The 20,074-nt window shown below is 41.5% G+C and overlaps 1 protein-coding gene across 7 annotated transcripts in view; it reads right to left on the reverse strand.

Moving 5' to 3' along the window:
- ESYT2 (extended synaptotagmin 2) overlaps nt 1-20,074 on the reverse strand; it is a 96,656-nt gene that overhangs the window by 26,364 nt on the left and 50,218 nt on the right. For all 7 annotated transcript variants that reach the window (XM_054495216.2, XM_054495217.2, XM_063668059.1 and 4 more), the window contains exons 7-13: nt 16,242-16,297; nt 10,595-10,715; nt 7,587-7,763; nt 5,910-5,992; nt 4,329-4,377; nt 2,888-2,977; nt 2,317-2,412 (exon numbers count right to left, since the gene is read on the reverse strand). In XM_054495216.2, the coding sequence (XP_054351191.1) occupies nt 2,317-2,412; nt 2,888-2,977; nt 4,329-4,377; nt 5,910-5,992; nt 7,587-7,763; nt 10,595-10,715; nt 16,242-16,297 (672 nt within the window). The remainder of the gene's footprint in view (nt 1-2,316; nt 2,413-2,887; nt 2,978-4,328; nt 4,378-5,909; nt 5,993-7,586; nt 7,764-10,594; nt 10,716-16,241; nt 16,298-20,074) is intronic.

The following is a 20,074-nucleotide window of genomic DNA, read 5'->3' on the forward strand; positions in this document are numbered from 1 at the left end:
CTTCTCCACTCACCAGGGTTGTTCATCTCATGGTAAGATGTTCTCCAATGTTACAACAGTGTTACATTTCACAAAACAAGCACAAAATAAATACACAATAATTAAAATCATGCAAGAAAATAAGAGCATGCAACATCAGTCCACCTCCAGCCAACTGCGTTAGAAGTTCCAGTCCACATTCTGGCAGTTTCCAAACAGACAAAGGAAGAAAGAACCCCGGAGGACTCACAAATAGTGCTCTATAGACTGAGGCGGTATTTTCACAAAACACTAGTCCCGACGCTCGCCTCTCTTTTAAGTAGCCACACCCAAAGTTTCCCTCGTAGATGCTCTTAGGGCAGTGGAGCCAGGGGAGAAAGCAGAGAACGGTGGATTGTGGTCAATGAGCGCACCAGGAGCACCACAGACAGTGAGAGGCAGAGCCAAAGGATCCCAGAGCTCGCGGGACGCCCCTTAATCCAGCGCCAAAGGATCCCAGAGCTCGCGGGATGCCCCTTAATCCCGCGTCGGGCACGCCGTGGCTCTGCAAAGATCCTTTGCCTCTAATGGCAACAGCACATTCCATGTACAAAGTGCCCTTTTAACAGAAGATCAATACATTCTCTCTGGGTTTTTTTTTTTTTATGTGACATTATTCAAATTTCAATTTAATGTGACAACACACACAGTTCTAAAGAGGCCTAATCCTTTGTAGTCAATTCACTGATACTATTCTCTCTACCCTAAAATAGAAAACAAATTCACTTCCATCAGGCATTATGGAAGGCTTTACAACAAACATTACCATGGCTAAAAGCAAACAATTCTACTGTATAGAAATTCTGTGGAAAGATTAAATACTTAATGAAATAACTTTCTAAATTGAAATTGTAATGGGTAAAGTCACAGACTTTAGCCTGGAAGACTGATCAAAGGCTAAGGTAAATAAGAGAAATGTAAGAATTCTTTCAAGAAGTTAAAATCGGTCAAGAAAGCTTCATTGAAATAAACAGTGCAATTATATACAATTACATACAACAAAGAGTACAATCACATCCTCCCAGTATGAAATATAAGTGATCAATCATATCTTAATTGTAGATAACTTTAAATAAAATGCACCGGTGCACAAATATTTACTTCATTTCTGTGCAAAGCTCAAGGAAATGCACAGTTCTCAGAACGTGGAAGGTGCTGGAGGAAGCCAAGGGTGTGCATCTCGTGTACTATGAAGCGTAGTCTGACCATGGCAAGGCAAGACTACAGGGGATTGAGAGGCCGATAACTGAGGTCCAGGATGTGTGTCGACAAGTGAGTTAAACGCTTCTTTGCCTTCTTGTCTATCTCCCTGGTAAACACTGACAAAGGGAGAAAAGACACAGGAAGACGATTTATGTACAAATGCACTTGGGTGGATGAATATTTACTGTGGAGGAGGAATTATGCAATGAACAACTTGGGGAGGAAAGAAACTTCTGCAACGGGCGGCAGCAGTCTTTCTTCCAACAAAAGCGGCTGTGGACACGATGAAATAAAGACTGAGTGCCTAGTCAACAAGTGTATGAGCACTCTAAAATCATCAAACAAGATGACATGACTAAGGACCACACCACTATCCTCACTAGCAGGGTTTAAGGTAGGATGAGGGGAGAGCACACTATGCCTCACAAGATTGAATTAGTAAGATCTTCCTTTTCTATGGTTACAGTTATTACCTATAAAACAACATCTTACATTTTTTTTCTACGAATGAACAATTCTGATACAAACAAAAGTATATGCTTCTAGGCACAGAGCGTCTTGTATCTGGCAGTACGTCATTCCCAGACATGGCTTCCTTTTGTTCTGCGAGAAACATCCCAGGCACTTGGAGGCCAGCTCGCTTGTGCAGCAGCACCGTTCAGCCATCTGATGCCCGAGGGATCGCCAAGGCCCAGCAGCTCATGCACGGCCCTGCGACAGCCAGGATGAATCTGGATTTTGTAATCAGAGCTGCTTCATTTTATTCCCATTCCAAATAGAGACAATTTCCATCCTTACAACTAAGTTTTAATACTTAGTGATTTTCTAGAGAGTTAACTTCTTCTCCTAACCACTATTCATCTTCTTTTCCTATGTACTGCACAAATCCAGCTAAATGTGTAAATAGAAATGTATGCACTCCCAGAGCAAACATTCTCCACTGCCACTCTCCTGCACTCTCTCTGTGCAGGAGAACAGGAGAACCCACAAGAAGAAGAGAACAGGTGATGCAGAGTGCTGCACAAAGCAGTGGTTACAAGCAAGAGCAGCTGCTAGGAAATACGCACCCACAGGTGTTACCACTGTGTTACCTACCGGAAGGTTCCTTGCTGAATCCAAGTACAAGATCAGCAATGCAGAAGAAAGACCATCGTTGGCTTGGTCTTTGTCAGCTTTGATGTCTGTTAGCACCTAAAAGGAAAGGAAAAAGCCCTTAGCAGCCATGTTTCCACAGGATTAGATACTATTTCTATCTGATTGTATCATGTTGATTACACTAAAAATAAGAAAGGTGAGAAACCACCCAATCCATGCAATAGAGACAGAACTAAAACAATAAATGCCTTTTAAATAACAAGACTACTATTCCATATATAAGTCAATTAAATGAAGCACTCAGGTGATTTCTGGCTCTACAAATCCCTGCACCTTAACAAGCTCAAAACTGAAGATCTGATAAAACAGGTATGAAGGACCTATACATTTCATTTTAAAAACTCCATTATCTTAAATTTATCCCTGATGCTACTGTAGTGACTTATTACACAATAATGAAAATTACTGCTATAATTGTTAAAAAATCAAGTAGCAACACAACTGAGAGACCAATCTCAGTTATCAGGAGTAGTTGGTTAGGTAGTTTTCAAGAGCACATGCTTCACAACACCTTATCGAGGTTTGACGCATTTGGCATTAACGTGAGCCACTCCAGTCTCAAGTGTAGCTTCCCCTTGGGAACCTCGTCCAGAGTGAACCACTGAAGAGAAAAAATGTTTACATTCAGCAAAAGTTCTTCTGAATCAAAAATCCAAATTAAACCCAGTCTCTACAAATGTTCCATGCTGCTCACTAACCGCGAGGCATCAACAGTTCTCAGTAACGCGAAGGCTGAGCCTCACCATATCCAGCCCTACGCTCTGTGGATGCCAGTCACCTCACGTTTGGAGGCGATGGCAGCAACAGGGGTGAGCGACCATTCTAAGTGCTTTACACACACCAACCCTGTGACCCCGACAGAAACCCTAAGCAAGTACTAGTATCATTCCTACTTTACACATAAGAATTCAAATGTTTTCTAGTACTACCTAGAGACAGTAAAGTCTTCTATGAATAGACTTCTTTTTTTTGAGATAGGGGTCTTGCTATGTTGCCCAGGCTGGGCTCAAGCAATCCTCCTGCCTCAGCCTCCCCAGCAGCTGGGACCACAGGCGCAGGCAAGCATGCTCCACCAAATGGCCTTTAATGGAATGTACAGGACAAGAGATAATACAACATTGATTCCAAATACTGAATTTCAGTATCAAACGATTTAATCTGTTTGTTCTAATTCATCACTCTATACTAATAAAATAGTATACAGTTGTATCAGCTTAAAAGTCACAGAATAATTAATCAAAGATGCCCTTCAAACACTATATGATAGAAGCCAAGGGCAGGACTGTCCATCCAGTGCCTGGCACACCCAGGAAAACGAGATGTCCCAGCCAGTGAATGCTGAACACTCAAGGGAGGGAAACGCGTGATTATGAAAGCAGCAGAATTCAACACTTTTGTTTAATTTTGCTTCATTTATCTAAATCTTACCCTTCTTTTAGAAGCCACCACAAATGTTTCCTTTTTGATACTTTTTATTCTGATAGCAATAAAATGGTAGAAGTCGAGTCTCCTTGCCATGAGTTCCCATTGTCTCTACAGGCATCTCTCACGTGAGACACCTCACTGGCCGCACTGTGCCTTCTCCACCATTCCCTCCAACCACCTGAAAATCTCCATCACTAGGGGGTGTCTCGCACAGCCCTGCCCTTACTCTTGCAGGGGATCGCATATTTGTCTGCAATGACGTCAGTTTATGCTTTATATCCGTAAGGATTCCCAGCATATGGTAGGGACTCAACATGCACCTGAATGGACTCTTAAATTTATTTCTTTTCATTTGCTATTTCTAAAAGGCCTAAATTCTTAGTATATGTGAAGTAAATGTTGTTCATGCCATACTAATTAGGATTCCTGCACTGTGTGATGGTGAAGGGGTGGTTCGTGGCTCCTCCGGCACAGGGCAGGGACTCAGTCAACAACTGTAAATAGACCCACGCTCCAGGGAAACTTACTTCATCTAAAAGGCGCTCCTTTTCAACTTCAATGAGGTCAATCATAAGACTATAAAAATAACAATACGACAACTTTAGAACATAGAAACACATTTCTTACCGAAACAACTTTAAAACATAGAAAACACATTTCTTCCTGAAACAACCTTAAGCATTTGTCTATGAACAAGCACTCCAGAAATGCAACAAAACGCTAATAATTTATCAAGGAACAGACTATTCTTCCACAAGCTTCCTCCAGCTCATCCCCAGGGTCAGGAGAGTAAGGAAGAATGAGGTGGAGTTTCTGTGAGCTCAGAATACTGAGTTTGGCCCAGCTGAGGTTAGAGCTGTAAAACAAAAACAAAAACAACTCATCTTCCCTACAATGTTATATGCATCAAAGAATGTTTAAAAGCATCTGAACCGTCTTATTTTATACGTCCTCTTGGAACATCTTATTTTATACGTTCACTCACAACTCCAGTAGGGTTGTGCGTTGCTGTGGATTCCTCACTTGCACAGTGAACGCTAACCTCACCTTCCCCCACCCTTGCTCCCAGGCTCCAGACCCACGCTGCATCCAGCCCGATGGACGCCCTTACTCGGTGCATCTGAGAGGAGGCCCATTCCAGTTCCCCTAAACCTCCCGTACTTCCAAGATTGGCACCACCCCCAGATGCAGATACAACTAGATGGGATGATTATACTCCCACTTCTTCTTGTAGCCTCTTCTGCCCCCCACAATCTATGTCTACACCACCTTCTCTCTGTCCTGGTCTATGACACACTCTCCTATTTGGTCTGCCAGTCTCTAAGCTCAGCCACCAACAATCCAATCCACACAGCGATTTTCCTAGAATGAGCACCTGATCTATCCCTGTCTGGCTTAGAATCTCTCAATTGTTCCTAGGAGTCCTAGGAAGTCTCATGAACTCTGAAGTCAGGCCACAACATGCCATTCTTGATGAGAGATGAACCTCTCCAACGTATTCTATCCCTACATCTTTTTTACCACAATTAATTCAGTCAAATAACTTAATTAGGTTAAATTAATTAGAAATAATTGATATTAACAAATGGTCAAACAATAACCATTTTAAAAGTTTATTTTTAAAGCTATACTAGTTGTTCAATTGAAGTGAACAAATCAGTATTTATTTTCCCAATGTGAATTACTATATCCTGACAAAAATTAACCCAGCAACTCAAAAACCTTAAAAAACCCATTTTTGCCATCTGGAATAGAACTGTCCACTAGAACTCAGTATGGGGGCAGGTTCTGCATGTAGCTTTAAGCCTTGTAAACAAAGAGAGTGCCACTCAGATAGAGTTTTTAATTTATTTAACTTTAATTAACTTAAGGCTAGTGGCTGCTGTAATAGACAGCACAGATCTAGAAGACTCACTTCTCTTAAATGTGAAACTTTTAGGAATAAAAATGTTTTAAGAAATCCAAGGTGAAACAATTGTTATATCTAAGAACCATTTAATGAAAATATATAGCAAGTATACAAATGTATTTTAAAACATATTTTTGATTATTAAAAAAAAAGACTGACCCCATGCCCTCCTCCAATAACCACAAAGGGTTTTATTTACCTTCCTAAAAAGTCATCCTTGTCTGGGTCTTCATCGAAGAGCTCAATCTCTAATTCTTGTCCAGGATGTTCATACACTAAAGCCTAAAACATCAATGATTAGTAGTTAAGTGCTTTTTTACTAATATAGTCATACACTGAGTATGATGATATGATGATTGTAGTAAATAAGACCAGGTACTTTTCTCTGGTGGTAAATCCTTTTTATTTATTTATTTATTTATTTATATATTTATTTATTTTTGGAGATGGAGTCTTGCTCTGTCTCCCAGGTTGGAGTGCAGTGGCGCAATCTTGGCTCACTGCAACCTCCGCCTCCTGGGTTCAAGTGATTCTCCTGCCTCAGCCTCCTGAGTAGCTGGGATTACAGGCATGCGCCACCACGCCCGGCTAATTTTTGTATTTTTAGTAGAGATGGGGTTTCACCATGTTGGCCAGGCTGGTCTCAAACTCCTGATCTTAAATGATCCACCCACCTCGGCCTCCCAAAGCGTTGGGATTACCGGTGTGAGCCACCGCACCCAGCCGGTAAATTCTTTCAGAACACTTATTTTTTTATTGTCAAGTCACACACACCTCTTGATGACGGGAGGTCACTGAAACACCTGCCACATAGTAACAGTCTACCGTGCCTGTTTCTAGGGATCCTGGATTGCGTCTCAATAGATCAAGTTCAATCACTCCAAAACAAGGTCATGGTACGTCACCCACAAGCTTGGTGCAAGGCATGAGACAGACCAAAGATCCAGGACACATCCCTCTAGTCCTGAAGTGGCTCCACTCAGATGCTATCTTGGAATAACCACAAGTTATCTGCTTAGCACCACTCAGGGTAAGAAACTGGCAAGAGACCAGACTGACAAAGGAGTGGGGCAGAGGAGATTGGTGGAGTATAAACCATACGACTGTCCTGAAGGGCAATTCTACAGATACGTCAGTCCTTTCAAACTGGTGGAGTATAAACCGTACGACTGTTCTGAAGGACAATTCTACAGATATGTCAGTCCTTTAAAAACTGGTGGAGTATAAATCACACAACTACCCTGAAGGGTAATTCTACAAAGATATTTCAGTCCTTTAAAAATGTGTAACTTTTGATCCAGCAATTTCACTTTAAAGAGCTTTATCTGGGGAAAACTTGGCTGAGTGAAGAAAGAGACACTCACATTCTACTTGTACAGCACTGTTTGTAATGCCGACCTGAATAGCCTAGGCCTCTCTGGGTAAACAGATGAAGGCGTCTATTCGATGGAATGGTTATTAAAAATCATGCAGATCTCTATTCATTGACATGTGAAGATGTCCTAATTTAAAAAAAAGCTTGCAAGGCGGTATATAACTAACCTCATTTTTGTGTTTACTGCATTAATAACCACACGTAACATTTTATACTTAGAAAGACAAGCTACTCACATTATGAAAAATATTTTGCTGATCATTTAGTATGATAGCATTATGTAATTAAGGTTTAAAACATTACTTGTTGGCATGACAAGAATGTTGTGTAGTAAGGAGAGAAGGTACGACACTTTTTAAAGATGGGAAATTAAACAAGGAACATTTAAATGATGGCCTAAATTAGCCACACTCCCACGTGACTGTGCTGGAATGAGAGCTCGGCCATCCCGCTCAGGGTTCAGCCCACCACCCCAGCAACACAGCAGACATGACACCCCACCTCATAGACTTCATTCCACTTTGGACTGAGGTTCTCCTTGATGACTCTGCTTTGGAAGATTTGGTTGCCAACTCTAATGATTCCATAGGGGTCTGACTTTCCCTTGACAAGTCCCTTAAGGTAAGTGTCTTTCCCCTGAAGATCCTGAGCTTCAATAAAATGTATCCTTAGAACACCCTGAAAAGAAGAACAAACTGAAGTTTAGACCCTTGGCTGGCTTGTTTAACTAGCATGGAAGATAGCTACGCGCCTGACCCCATCTTGAGAATTGGGAGTGCTGAGGGAATAAAGACCCTCTTCTGGTGCCCAGTACATCCCAGCAGCGGGGAAATGCAAGTGTGTACAGGAGAAGCAGGTGCTGAGAAAAACAAGAGCAGGGCAAGGCAGCAGTGCCTGGGTGAGGCTGGCTCAGAGGAGAACAGATGGGCTTCTGGAGGGACAACCCCTCCACAGAGACACAAGGACAGACAGCCCCACGCAGCCCCAGAGCGCGCTCCTGGCAGAGGGACGCTGAGTGCAGAGGACCCAGCACAGTACCATGCTTATCTCAAGGAGGCTGGTGACACAGGCCACCAAGCTGTACTAGATCCTGCTGCTACAGTGTGTAATAACATGAGAGGTTGTATGAGACCTGTCATTAAGCATTAGACATGTAGTAACTATGCTGTTCCATTTTCAGAATAATTCTATGAAATATTGTCATTAAACTTATTTTAGAGAGGAGAAAACTGCAACTTTGAAATATGTATTATTCATAGACTTTAAACACAGTCTTGGCCAGGCGTGGTGCCTCATGCCTGTAATCCCAGCACTTTGGAAGACCGAGGTGGGTAGATCACTTGAGGCCAGGAGTTCAAGACCAGCCTGGCCAACATGGCAAAACCCCATCTCTACTAAAATTACAAAAAATTTAGCCAGGCATGGTGGCGCATGTCTGTAGTCCCAGTTACTCAGGAGGCTGGGGTGTGAGAATCACTTGAACCCAGGAGGCAGAGCTTGTAATGAGCTGAGATGGCGCCACTGCACTCCAGTCTGAGTGACAGAGCAAGACCCTGTCTCAAAATAAATAAATAAACGAACAAAAAAACCAAATATAGTCCTTTCCCGAAAATATTGTTTTATTGATAAAATAAAAAAAAATTCACTCTTATTTCTTCCAAGGCAAACAAAGATGCTCAAGTCACCTTTTGGTAGGAAGCATTCTGCCCCCACACATCCTTTTTTAAAATTACAGAGTGATGGCCAGGTGCAGTGACTCACGCCTGTAATACCAGCACTTTGGGAGGCCGAGGTGGGCGGATCATGAGGTCAGGAGATCGAGACCATCTTGGCTAACACAGTGAAACCTCATCTCTACTAAAAAACAAAAATTAGCCGGGTGTGGTGGTGGCTGAGGTGGAAGAATGGTGTGAATTTGGGAGGCGGAGCTTGCAGTGAGCCGAGATTGTGCTACTGCACTCCAGCCTGGGCGACAGAGCAAGACTCCATCTCAAAAAAAAAAAAAAAAAGAAAAAGAAAAAAAAGAAAAAAAATTACAGAGTGATATTCCTCATTCAATCAGCACAGGAATGCATGTCCCCCAACAGAAGAACACACTTCGAAAACTTGAAGCAGCTCTTGTTTATATTTTCACATGTCTAAAGTTGAGATAATCTGGCCACATCTATTGACAGCACTGGCTGGTAAGCCCATAGCTAAGGGCAGCCAGATCCAGGCTCAGGTGCTCACCTGTACTCAGAGCATAAGAGGCTTAGGTGCAGAGGAGCACGAGGATTTCTACATGTAAAGGGATTCCTGCATTTCCAGAGGTGAGAGTCAGAAGTTAAAGAAAAAAGACATTCTTTTCTAATATACAGCATCTCATTAAAGCTGTTGAATGCCAACGATATAACCAATTTGAGCACCAAATTAACTGGCATATTGTTACTCTTAAAAAATATAAGGATACCTCTGCATGTCTGTTAAATTTGTGCACCATTATTTAGATCTAATTAAACCAGAAAAAGGAAAAAGGCATCAGGAGAAAGCGATCTACTTCTACTTCAGCGAACAAAAATAAAAACAATATATCCACTGAAACAGGACCAACTTACCACGCCCTGTTTCAGTAAAAATAACGTGGTGTGCACTGCTTACTACAGACACCACCACGGTGGTAACGCTCACTGGCTTCTGGAGTCCAAAGTCCAGACAGACTAAACAGACATGGGATCCAACACTTGAGTGACTGAAAAGCTCCTTAGCCCATGAGAGATCCTTCACTCCACCCACCCCTCCCATAGTCAGCAGAAGGATTCTCACGTTCTTGACTACTTTGCAGTTACTTATTTAGTTTGCTCAAATGAAGGTGACATCAGTATCTGCAACCAGCTCTGTGTGCTGGGTACTGTCCCATTTTACAGATGACAAAACTGTGGCCCAGCCACACCAAATAATATGCCCGTAAAAGCAAAGCTACAGCTAAACTCAAGAGCTGCGACGAAAATCTAGTTTTGTTCTTTCCATTTTATCCAGGTCATCTGTTGTATAAGTGCTTCTTCTACCAGGTTACTCATTAAATGGCTTCAGAGGCAACGGAATTCTAACATCTGAGAGAAAACATACAAATTATTACATGAAGCTCTCATCATGACTGCCAGGAAAACTGGTGCCTGTTGCTGAGGGCTGTCCATTTTAATAAAAACAAATGCAGTATGTGCTTTCTGAGGTAACTAAGATGTCTGTGCCATGTACCTCTGCAGATTTAAATCCCTATCGGCCCCTCTGAGGAACACAGCTATGGGGTGAGAATCATCCTGCTGACTCCATGACAAGCTTTAGGGTCAGCGCACATCAGTCAAGTCTCTTAAGGAAAGTGACGGACAACCAATAGTCAATGCATCAAGACCTGTGTGGCAAGCCGGCTGCTGGGGAGAGACAAAGAGTCACAGCACCCAATGTCACACCCACAGGCAGGCAGGTCTCCAAGATCTGTTTTTAAATGTGAATGGATGCCGGGACATGCTTACCTTTGGTACAGGAAACCGCAACTGAGCTATTTGAACTTCACTGACAAGTGGAACGGTGATTCGATTGGGAAGCACCAGATAGTTTGATATTATATCCAAAATGATAGTATCTGATAAACCACTGTTAGTTGGGAGACAAAAAGAGCAAATGGACTCTCAGACATGTGAATGCTTCTCTCACCTTTGACAACAGACTTATCACGAATATGATGTAATGTCCCATTTATTTACAGAGTAGGAGTTATCTCATTCCTCCAGTGCAATATTTACAACCCGCATTTCAATTCTTTAGCTATGATACCACTATGGTGACTATGATACGGAATTTATTTATAGAATACAAGGAAAAATTCTAGTTATTGCACAAGTAATGTGGTTTTTGCAATTAAAATGGCAAAAACTGCAAATACTTTTGCACCAACCTAATACACTTCATAATTTCCTAAATAACATTTAATGTATTCCTACTTCATCATAGATTTTATACTTATTTACTAAAATACACCTCATTGACTTTTTTAACATAAAATATTTCAAACATACATATAAGTACAGAGAATAACATTCATTGGCCCATTCATGTTTATATACACATCCCATTTCTCCGTTGTTGTACACCAGTCCCCACTGAAGGAGAACTTACTTTGTTCTCTCTTATCCATTATCCAACACTTTGAGTATTGGACACATTAATAATTTTTGAAATACTATACATCACTGCACAGCAAACTAAGTAAAGTGAATAAAATTGCTTAGGCTAAAGGAAAAAATATACTTGATTTTTTAATGAAGCAGAGTTTTGCTCTTGTTGCCCAGGATGGAGTACAACAGCATGATCTCAGCTCACTGCAACCTCCGACTCCTGGGTTTAAGCAATTCTCCTGCCTCAGCCTCCGAAGTAGCTGGGATTACAGGCACGCACCACCACGCCTGGCTAATATTGTATTTTTAGTAGAGACAGGGTTCACCATGTTGGCGAGGCTGGTCTCGAACTCTTGACCTCAGTTAACCCACCTACCTTGGCCTCCGAAAGTGCTGGGATTACAGGCGTAAGCCACCACGCCTGGTCAAAGATGTACTTTTAATACATCTTTTTTGGCTGGGCATGGTGCCTCACGCCTGTAATCCCTATACTTTGGGGAGGCTAACGTGGGAGGATTGCTTGAGCCCAGGAGCTAGAGACTAGCCTGGGCAACATAGAGCGAGACCCCTCATCTCTATTTAAACAAACAAACATATATATGTCCTATTTTTTAGGGTAAACGTGAGAATTAAATAATGCGTATGTGGCAGCACTTTTAAACACATTTATAAACCTAAGTTTCATTGCTGTATAACACCTTTACCTGAACTGTGAAGTTGCGAAAGTACTTTGCTTCTCACCAGTAATGTTTTAGATGCTAAAATTATTAACATACATAATTACAAACAAAAATATCCAATGAGACCGTGATAATCATCAGCATTCAACAAATAATGTCCAAGCACCCACTGCAAGACAGTATCCACGTGTGATGACCCAGCACCTCAAGGACTTTTCAGTTTAATATGGGAAAAAATTTTTTAAAATCCCCAAAAGAAAAATCATATGTAACACTACTCTACTTATGAACAGATCAGTTATTCAGACAGTTAATACTTCCACAGAGATTCGGAGGGCTTCAGCCAGCAGACACTGGCTGTGTGTTCACCACGCAGAGGCAGGACCCACCCACCTTTCTCACACACAGACTCCTGGCCTCGGAGGCCACAGCAGCTCTGACGGAGCTCCCTGGCGGGGCTCTCCTCGCTGCGCCTCCTCACCCCACTATGCCCCGCATGTCCCCGAACTGTGGATGTGGATGCTGCTCCCCTAGGTCTCCACAGAAGCATCTCTCGAAGTGGTTACTTTCTTGGGAGTCACTATTTCCGTGTGTGTCCTTTGGAACCACGACTGCTCATCACCCGTATTTTGTTTCCACCATAATCTTCACCCTTCTTACACCTTCAACACTCAGCTTAGAGCCGCTTATCAAAACACAATGGATATTTAATAGGGATAGCCCAAAGTTATGGTGTAGTGAAGGAATTCAGGCATTATTCTTACTCTATAATGTCTGGGGTTGCTTTTTGTAATCAATTAATACAGCATGTGGATGCTCATTTTATAAAGCTTGGGACAAGATTTCATTATGTTAAGTTCATGGTTATTTATTTATTATTATTTTTTAATTAATTTATTTTTTTTGAGACAGAGTCTCATTCTGTTGCCCAGGCTGGAGTGCAATGGCATGATCCTGGCTCATTGCAACCTCCACCTCCCAAGTAGCTGGGATTACAGGCGTGTGCCCACCCCCAACTAATTTTTGTATTTTTAGTAGAAATGGGATTTCACTATGTTGCCTAGGCTGGTCTCAAACTCCCGACCTCAGGCAATCCACCCGCCTCAGCCTCCCAAAGTGCTGGGATTACAGGTGTGAGTCACCGCGTTCAGCCTCATAGTTATTTAATATTCACTTCTATAACCTAAGGGTTGCTATAGCTGTGATTTATCTGATAGAAAGACTGAGTGAGAACTAGTAGCCCCAATTTTATGTACATATCTATTAAATTTCAGTACATAACATTTATGTAAACATAATTATATAAAATCTACATAATTGTGTATAAATTATATATACCTATATATATAAACTTAGAAGAGATATTTTTACATTTACCTTTTATACAACAGCCTGTTTTTTGAATGGTGTTTGTGTATTTATCTGTTAGATAAGTATATATTTTTAATGACATAATTATACATATATGATTATATATATATATATATTTTTTTGTTTGTTTGTTTTTGTTTTTTTTTTTTTTTCTGAGACGGAGTCTCACTGTCGCCCAGGCTGGAGTGCAGGGGCGCGATCTTTGCTCAGTGCAAGCTCCGCCTCCTGGGTTCACGCCATTCTCCTGCCTCAGCCTCCCGAGTAGCTGGGACTACAGGTGCCTGCCACCACGCCCGGCTAATTTTTTTGTATTTTCAGTAGAGACAGGGTTTCACTGTGTTAGCCAGGATGGTCTCCATCTCCTGACATCATGATCCACCTGCCTCGGCCTCCCAAAGTGCTGGGATTACAGGTGTGAGCCACTGCGCCTGGCCTTATGATTATATTTTTGTATTACGTATATAAAATCTACATATAAAACAAGAGAAGCTGGGTGCAGTGGTACAAGTCTATAGTTCAGCTACTTGGGAGGCTGAGGCAGGAAGATCCCTTGAGCCCAGGGGGTTGACACCAGCCTGAGAAACATAGTGAGATCTATCTCTGAAAACAAAATGAAAAATAAAAATAAAATAGCTAGAAATGACTACTGTATAAAAAGAGCCTACATATAAATTATTAAATAGAATGGAGCTATACATGTATATTTATCTCTGTATTTACCGTGTATGTGTGAATGACTTTTAAATAAAATGAATCAGGGGATCAACTTCCCCAAACTGTAGGCTTGCCGGGGCAGAACACATTCTCTGACTCTGCCCTTTCAGGTGGCCAGTATTAATACAACGTTATTTACAGAGTAGATGCTCATAATGCTGTTTTATTTCAGTCCTCCTATGATACTGAAGGGAGGCAAAATCAAATACTTTTTTCTACACTGATGTGTGTGGATGTTTGTTCCATTTGGCTAAACAGTATCTCCTCCCCCTATTTCTAGAGAAAGTTTTTGCTTTGGGGGATGCCCCCATTCACTGGAATTTCCATTTCTTTGCCTTCTGTAGGGGTGTGTGTGAGACTGAAACCTGATCATCGGAGTCGCAGGAATCTGACCAAGGGTGGCCCTTGCACACACAAGTCGGGCGGGGACCTAGCGGGAAAGGCGACTAAGTCCGCAGACTAAATGCTTGTAGCTGCAGGCACAGCAAGAGCCTGCCTGAAAACAAGCCCACGAAGGACACGCTCACCCTGCATGGGTGGGGAGCTGGCAAGAGAGCTCTTATGTTGCCCAACACCAGCTCCATCTGAAACCCCTCAGAGGACACGCCAGCTTTCCAGCTGCTGAGCAGGAAACAAGCACAGCTGTGTCCCATGCACAAGCGGCTGTGGCTAGCTCAGAGCAGGCAGTGGGCACCCATTGTTGGAAGAGTGAATAAACTGCTTTTTGAAAATACTATTTACTGGCCGGATGCAGTGTCTCATGCCTGTAATCCCAGCACTTTGGGAGGCCAAGGCAGGTGGATCACCTGAGGTCAGGAGTTCAAGACCAGCCTGGCCAACATGGCGAAACCCCATCTCTATTAAAAAAATACAAAAATTATCCAGGTGTGGCAGCGCACGCCTGTAATCCCAGCTACTTGGGAGGCTGAGGCAGGGAGAATTGCTTGAACCTGGGAGGTGGTGCTTGCAGTGAGCTGAGATTGCACCACTGCACTCCAGCCTGGGCAACAGAGTGAGATTCCATCTCAAAAAAAAAAAAAAAAAGAAACTTACTTATTTACCTACTTAAGACCACTTGAGTCAGGTTTGTTGCTTGCAACCAGAATCTTACGAACTCTTTAACCAATCTTTTAAAGTTGTGCTTTCTTTCCGCAGATCTTTTAAAGATCACAGCATTTTTCTGTATCCAGTAAACCACAGCACCTAAAAAGGACTTTTATTATGACTGTGCTTCAGATAATTAAAGTCCTAATTTTTCCCTAATAATGAAACAAAACTCTTTAGAAAGGCCATTTCAGAGGCATAAACAAATATATGAGAATAAAAAAATAGTCTGAAACCAAGTTTCATAATTTTCTAAACTATTTTAGGAAAAACAAATCACACTAGAAAATATCCACTAGAAACATATAACTTTAACCCACAGGTGATATGTTTTAACTTTCAAATAAAACGGTAAAGCCAGCAAAAGCATTTAGAGGCTGTAATTTCGAAACTTCCTATTTGGAGGCGACCAACAGGTCTGCCACCCACAGCCCCATGCACTGTTTCAGGTAATGGCACCATGGCAACTAGAATGACTCCTTGTCTCTGAGCAGGGATGCACCCTCTAGGGCCTCAGATGCTTGTTATGGAACATTTTTCTCCTGTTTTAGACACTAGATCGCTACGGAATAATGAAGGGACTCCCAGTGAAATGATACGGAACTTCAAGTTCCTCATCTCTCACACTCAAGAGTCCTGGCGAAGTCCACACTGTCCCCAACCCATTTCAAAAAGGAATGGAATAAAGGTTAAAAAAAAAAAAAAGGCGGAAAGGGTGGGGTAGCCATAGGCTGGAGAGACCTTGGAAAGCATTTCCTTTTAAAGTTTCCTTTATTGTTTCCGAGAAGATAAAAAAAAAAAATTTGCAAACTGGTTTACAAAATATTAAAAGGCCTCTACTTTTCTAACACACCAAGGCCAGGAGGATACCGTGTGGTGAACAAACGCAAATGAAGACCGAGTGCTCAGCTGGCACTCCGGAGCCCTCCCACCCTGGCCCATCGCCTCCCAGCAGCTCCCGGCGGGCAGAACAAAGCCCCTGTACCCTCTGCTTGTTTCTCACGACAGCCTGTGGAGAAGGCACCCATTCACCTGGCAGACGCAGGTCTTAACCATTCTCACACTATTGTCAAGACATCCAAAATGCACAACACGCCGTTGAACGCTAAGCCTCCGGGACCAGACACGAGACTTACTTCAATCCAGGGATATCCAGAAGATTCGTCAGTCCTGTCCAGTTAATTTCTAAAAGCTGTTTTAAAACAAGGGCAAAATATTAAGTTCCAAACAATTTCCAATTATTGAATCAGGTGCACACAGGCTTCTTTCTTTATAGACAAAATGAGTTAGTACACAACACAGACCCACACCCTTCATCCTTTGTAATATACCAAGGACATTTTTCTTTGGTGGTACATGGAGACCTGCCTCTTTTTGTTTTTTGATAATGTCACAGTTTTCGCTAGTAAAATCATAAAATAATTTATTTACCCACTCTCCTATGGATGGATACTTAGAATTTTGACAATTTCTCTTTACTGTAATTACAAATAATGAGTCAGGGAATGTCTTTTTACATACATGTTCTTGTATACATATGCAGACTAGCATTCAAAAAGTGAGATTTTGGGATCAAAGGCTTATGTTCATCTTTAATGTCAATAGATGGTACCTACCTGCCCTCCAAAAATACTGGACCCCATTTACATTCCCACCCAATGTGTATGAAAATGTCCTTTTCACATACCTCACCAAAAACAATACTAAAACCCAGCCTATCTGGCAGTTAAATAATGGCCTTTATCATTGTTTTACTTTGTATTTTCCAATTAGCAGACCATGCTCTACCCACTCATTCGACATCTGTGTTTACCTTAGAATAATTCCCATACAGTTAGCTAACATTCCATTAAGTAGATGTGGGTTAGTGAAAACTATTGATTAGAAATACTGCTTTTCCTAACAAAACAGCACATAATAAAATTATTTGTGTTCTATATTTGTAGAAGAAATTCTAAGTAAAATCACATGATCTCAATCACCCATATAGTTGAGTAACAAAACTGCTTTTTGGTTGCAATCCCTTTTTGGTTGCGAGCAAATATAAAGTGGAAGAGTCAAGATTCTTATAAATAGAACAAAACTTAAAAACAAACAAACAAACAAAAAACAATTTTTAAGATCCTGAAAGGCTAAGATTTCTCAGTGTAACAGAAATGAGATATAAATATAAAATATTAGGAAGGAAAAAATAGGCAACTAATCTTCAAACTGGATTGCAAACATCAGTATCAACCTATGCTTTACCTCCCCCTTAAAATAAATGTTTTTGCCTAGTCCACCCACTGAACCACCTAGTTAAACCTCTACATTCTAAATCATATGAATATATTTATAAACACTGACTTAAGAGCTCATTTTCCTTTCTCTTTTCTCTTACACAACTTAAAAAGGAACAGGTACTCCCTGCCACAACAAAATATTCTGGTCATACAAAAATACCTGTTATGAGGAAACTAAGATTTAAAAGGGCATCACAACAGGATTCTATCATTTAGTTCTGAAGGTTGTTACTTCTGATCACAAATCTACATCAGGAAATAACATATCAAAGATACAGCACAGAATCTTGCATTTGACTCAGGTTAAAATGCAAGCACCTCGCACAGCGCACCATCAGAGGACACCCAATGGTGACTGCTCCATCCAGAGCCATGACACAGGAGCCACATGAACTTCAGGAAAGGATGGCTGTGTCACGGAAAGTGGCAGGTAAGCTTCTGAATAAAATCAGATGAGGCCATTGTAGTTAAAAGAACAGTGAAGAGAATATAATTCAAAGATGCTATTTAATAAAGAAATAAAGAATTTTTCCTATACAGGCATGCCTCAGAGATATTGTGGGCTGGGTTCTAGAGCAGTGCAGTAAAGGGAATATTGCAACACGTGAGTCACACACATTTTTTGGTTTCCCAAGGCATACAAAAGTTATGTTTAAACTATAGTCTATTAAGTGTGCAATAGATTATATCTTTTAAAAAATGTATGTACCTTTATTTTAAAACACTTTATTGCTAAAAAATGCTAACGATCACCTAAGCCTTCAGCGCGTCATAATTTGGCTGGTAGAGGGTTTTGCCTCAGTGCTGATGGTTGCTGACTGACTGGGGTAGTGGTTGCTGAAGGTTAGAGTGATTGTGACAACATCTTAAAATAAGACAACAGTGAAGTTTGCTGCATTGACTGACTCTTCCTTTCAAAAAAGATTTCTCTGTAGCATGCCATACTGTTTGATAGCATTTTACCCACAGAACAGCTTTCAAAATCGGAGTCATCCTCTCAAACCCTGCTACTCCTTTATCAACTAAATTTATGTGATATTCTAAATCGCTTATTGTCATTTCAACAATGTTTGCAGCATCTTCATCATGAGTAGATTCCATCTCAGGAAACCACTTTCTTTGTTAATCATAAGAAACAATTTCTCGTCCTTAAACTTTGATCCTGAGACTGCAGCAATTTAGTCCCCTCTTCAGGCTCCACTTCTACCTACAGTTCTCTCACTATTTCCCTTCCACCTGCACTTCCTTCTTCCACTGAAGTCTTAAACCCCTCAAAGTCATCCATGAGAGTTGGAATCGACTTTTTCCAAATTCCTGTTAATATTCATATTTTGTCTCCTCATGAATCACTAGTGTTTTCAATAGCATCTAGGATGGTGAATCCTTTCCGGAGGTTTTCAACTTACTTTGCCCAGATCCATCAGAGGAATCACTGTCTGTGGCAGCTATCGTCTTACAAAAAGTATTCCTTAAATAATAAGACTTGAAAGTTGAAATTTCCCCTTGATCCATGGGCTGGAGAATGGATGAGGTGTCAGCAGGCAAGAAAACAGCATTCACCTCCTTGTACATCTGCATCAGAGCTCCTGGGTGACCAGGTGCACTGCTGATGAGCAGTTATATTTTGAGGGACTCTTTTTTTTCTGAGCAGCAGGTCTCAACAGTGGGCTTAAAATATTTGGTAAACCAGGGCGTAAAAAGGTGTGCTGTCATCCAGGCTTTGTTTTTCCAGGTATAGAGCACAGGCAGCATAGATTTAGCATGATTCTTAAGGGCCCAAGGGTTTGCAGAATGGGAAATGAGTGCTTACTTCAACTTAAAGTCACCATCTGCATTAGCTGTGACAAGACAGTTAGCTTGTCCTTTGAAGCCTTGAAGTCCGGCACTGACCTCCCCTCTCTAGCTGGAAAAGTTCCAGATGGCATCTTCTTCCAGCAGAAGGATGTTTAATATACACTGAAAATCTGTTGTGTAGTGGAGCCACCTTTATCAATGATCTTAGCTAGATCTTCTGGATAACTTGCTATTTTACCTTGCACTTTTATATTATGGAGATGGCTTCTTTCCATGAACCTCATAAACCAACCTCTTCAAACTTTTCTTCTGCAACTTCCTCACCTCTGTCAGTCTTCAGAGAAGTGAAGATAGTTAGGACTTTGCTGTGGATTAGGCTCTGGCTTAAGGAAATATAATGTATGGGCTGATCATCTCTCTAGGCACTAAAACTTTCTCCCTATAAGCAAGAAGGCTGTTTCCATATCATTGGTGTGTTCACTGGAGCAGCACTTTTATTTTCCTTCGAACATTTCCTTTGCATTTACAATTTGGCTATTTGGCACAAGAGGCTTAGCTTTCAGCCTGTGCTGGCTTTCAACATGGCTTCTTCACTAAGCTTAATCATTTCTAGCTTCGCTTTTTTTTTTTTGAGACAGAGTCTTGCTCTGTCGCCCAGGCTGGAGTGCAATGGCGCCATCTTAGCTCACTACAACCTCCGCCTCCCAGGTTCAAGTGATTCTCCTGCCTCAGCCTCCCAAGTAGCTGGGACTACAGGCACACACTACCACGCCCAGCTAATTTTTGTATTTTTTTTTTTTTTTTTAAGTACAGAGGGGTTTTCACTATGTTGACCAGGCTGGTCTTGAACTCCTGACCTCAAGTGATCCGCCCCACTTGGCCTCCGAAAGTGC

The sequence above is a fragment of the Pongo pygmaeus genome, chromosome 6 (assembly GCF_028885625.2).
Source record: "Pongo pygmaeus isolate AG05252 chromosome 6, NHGRI_mPonPyg2-v2.0_pri, whole genome shotgun sequence".
Classification (NCBI taxonomy): domain Eukaryota; kingdom Metazoa; phylum Chordata; class Mammalia; order Primates; family Hominidae; genus Pongo; species Pongo pygmaeus.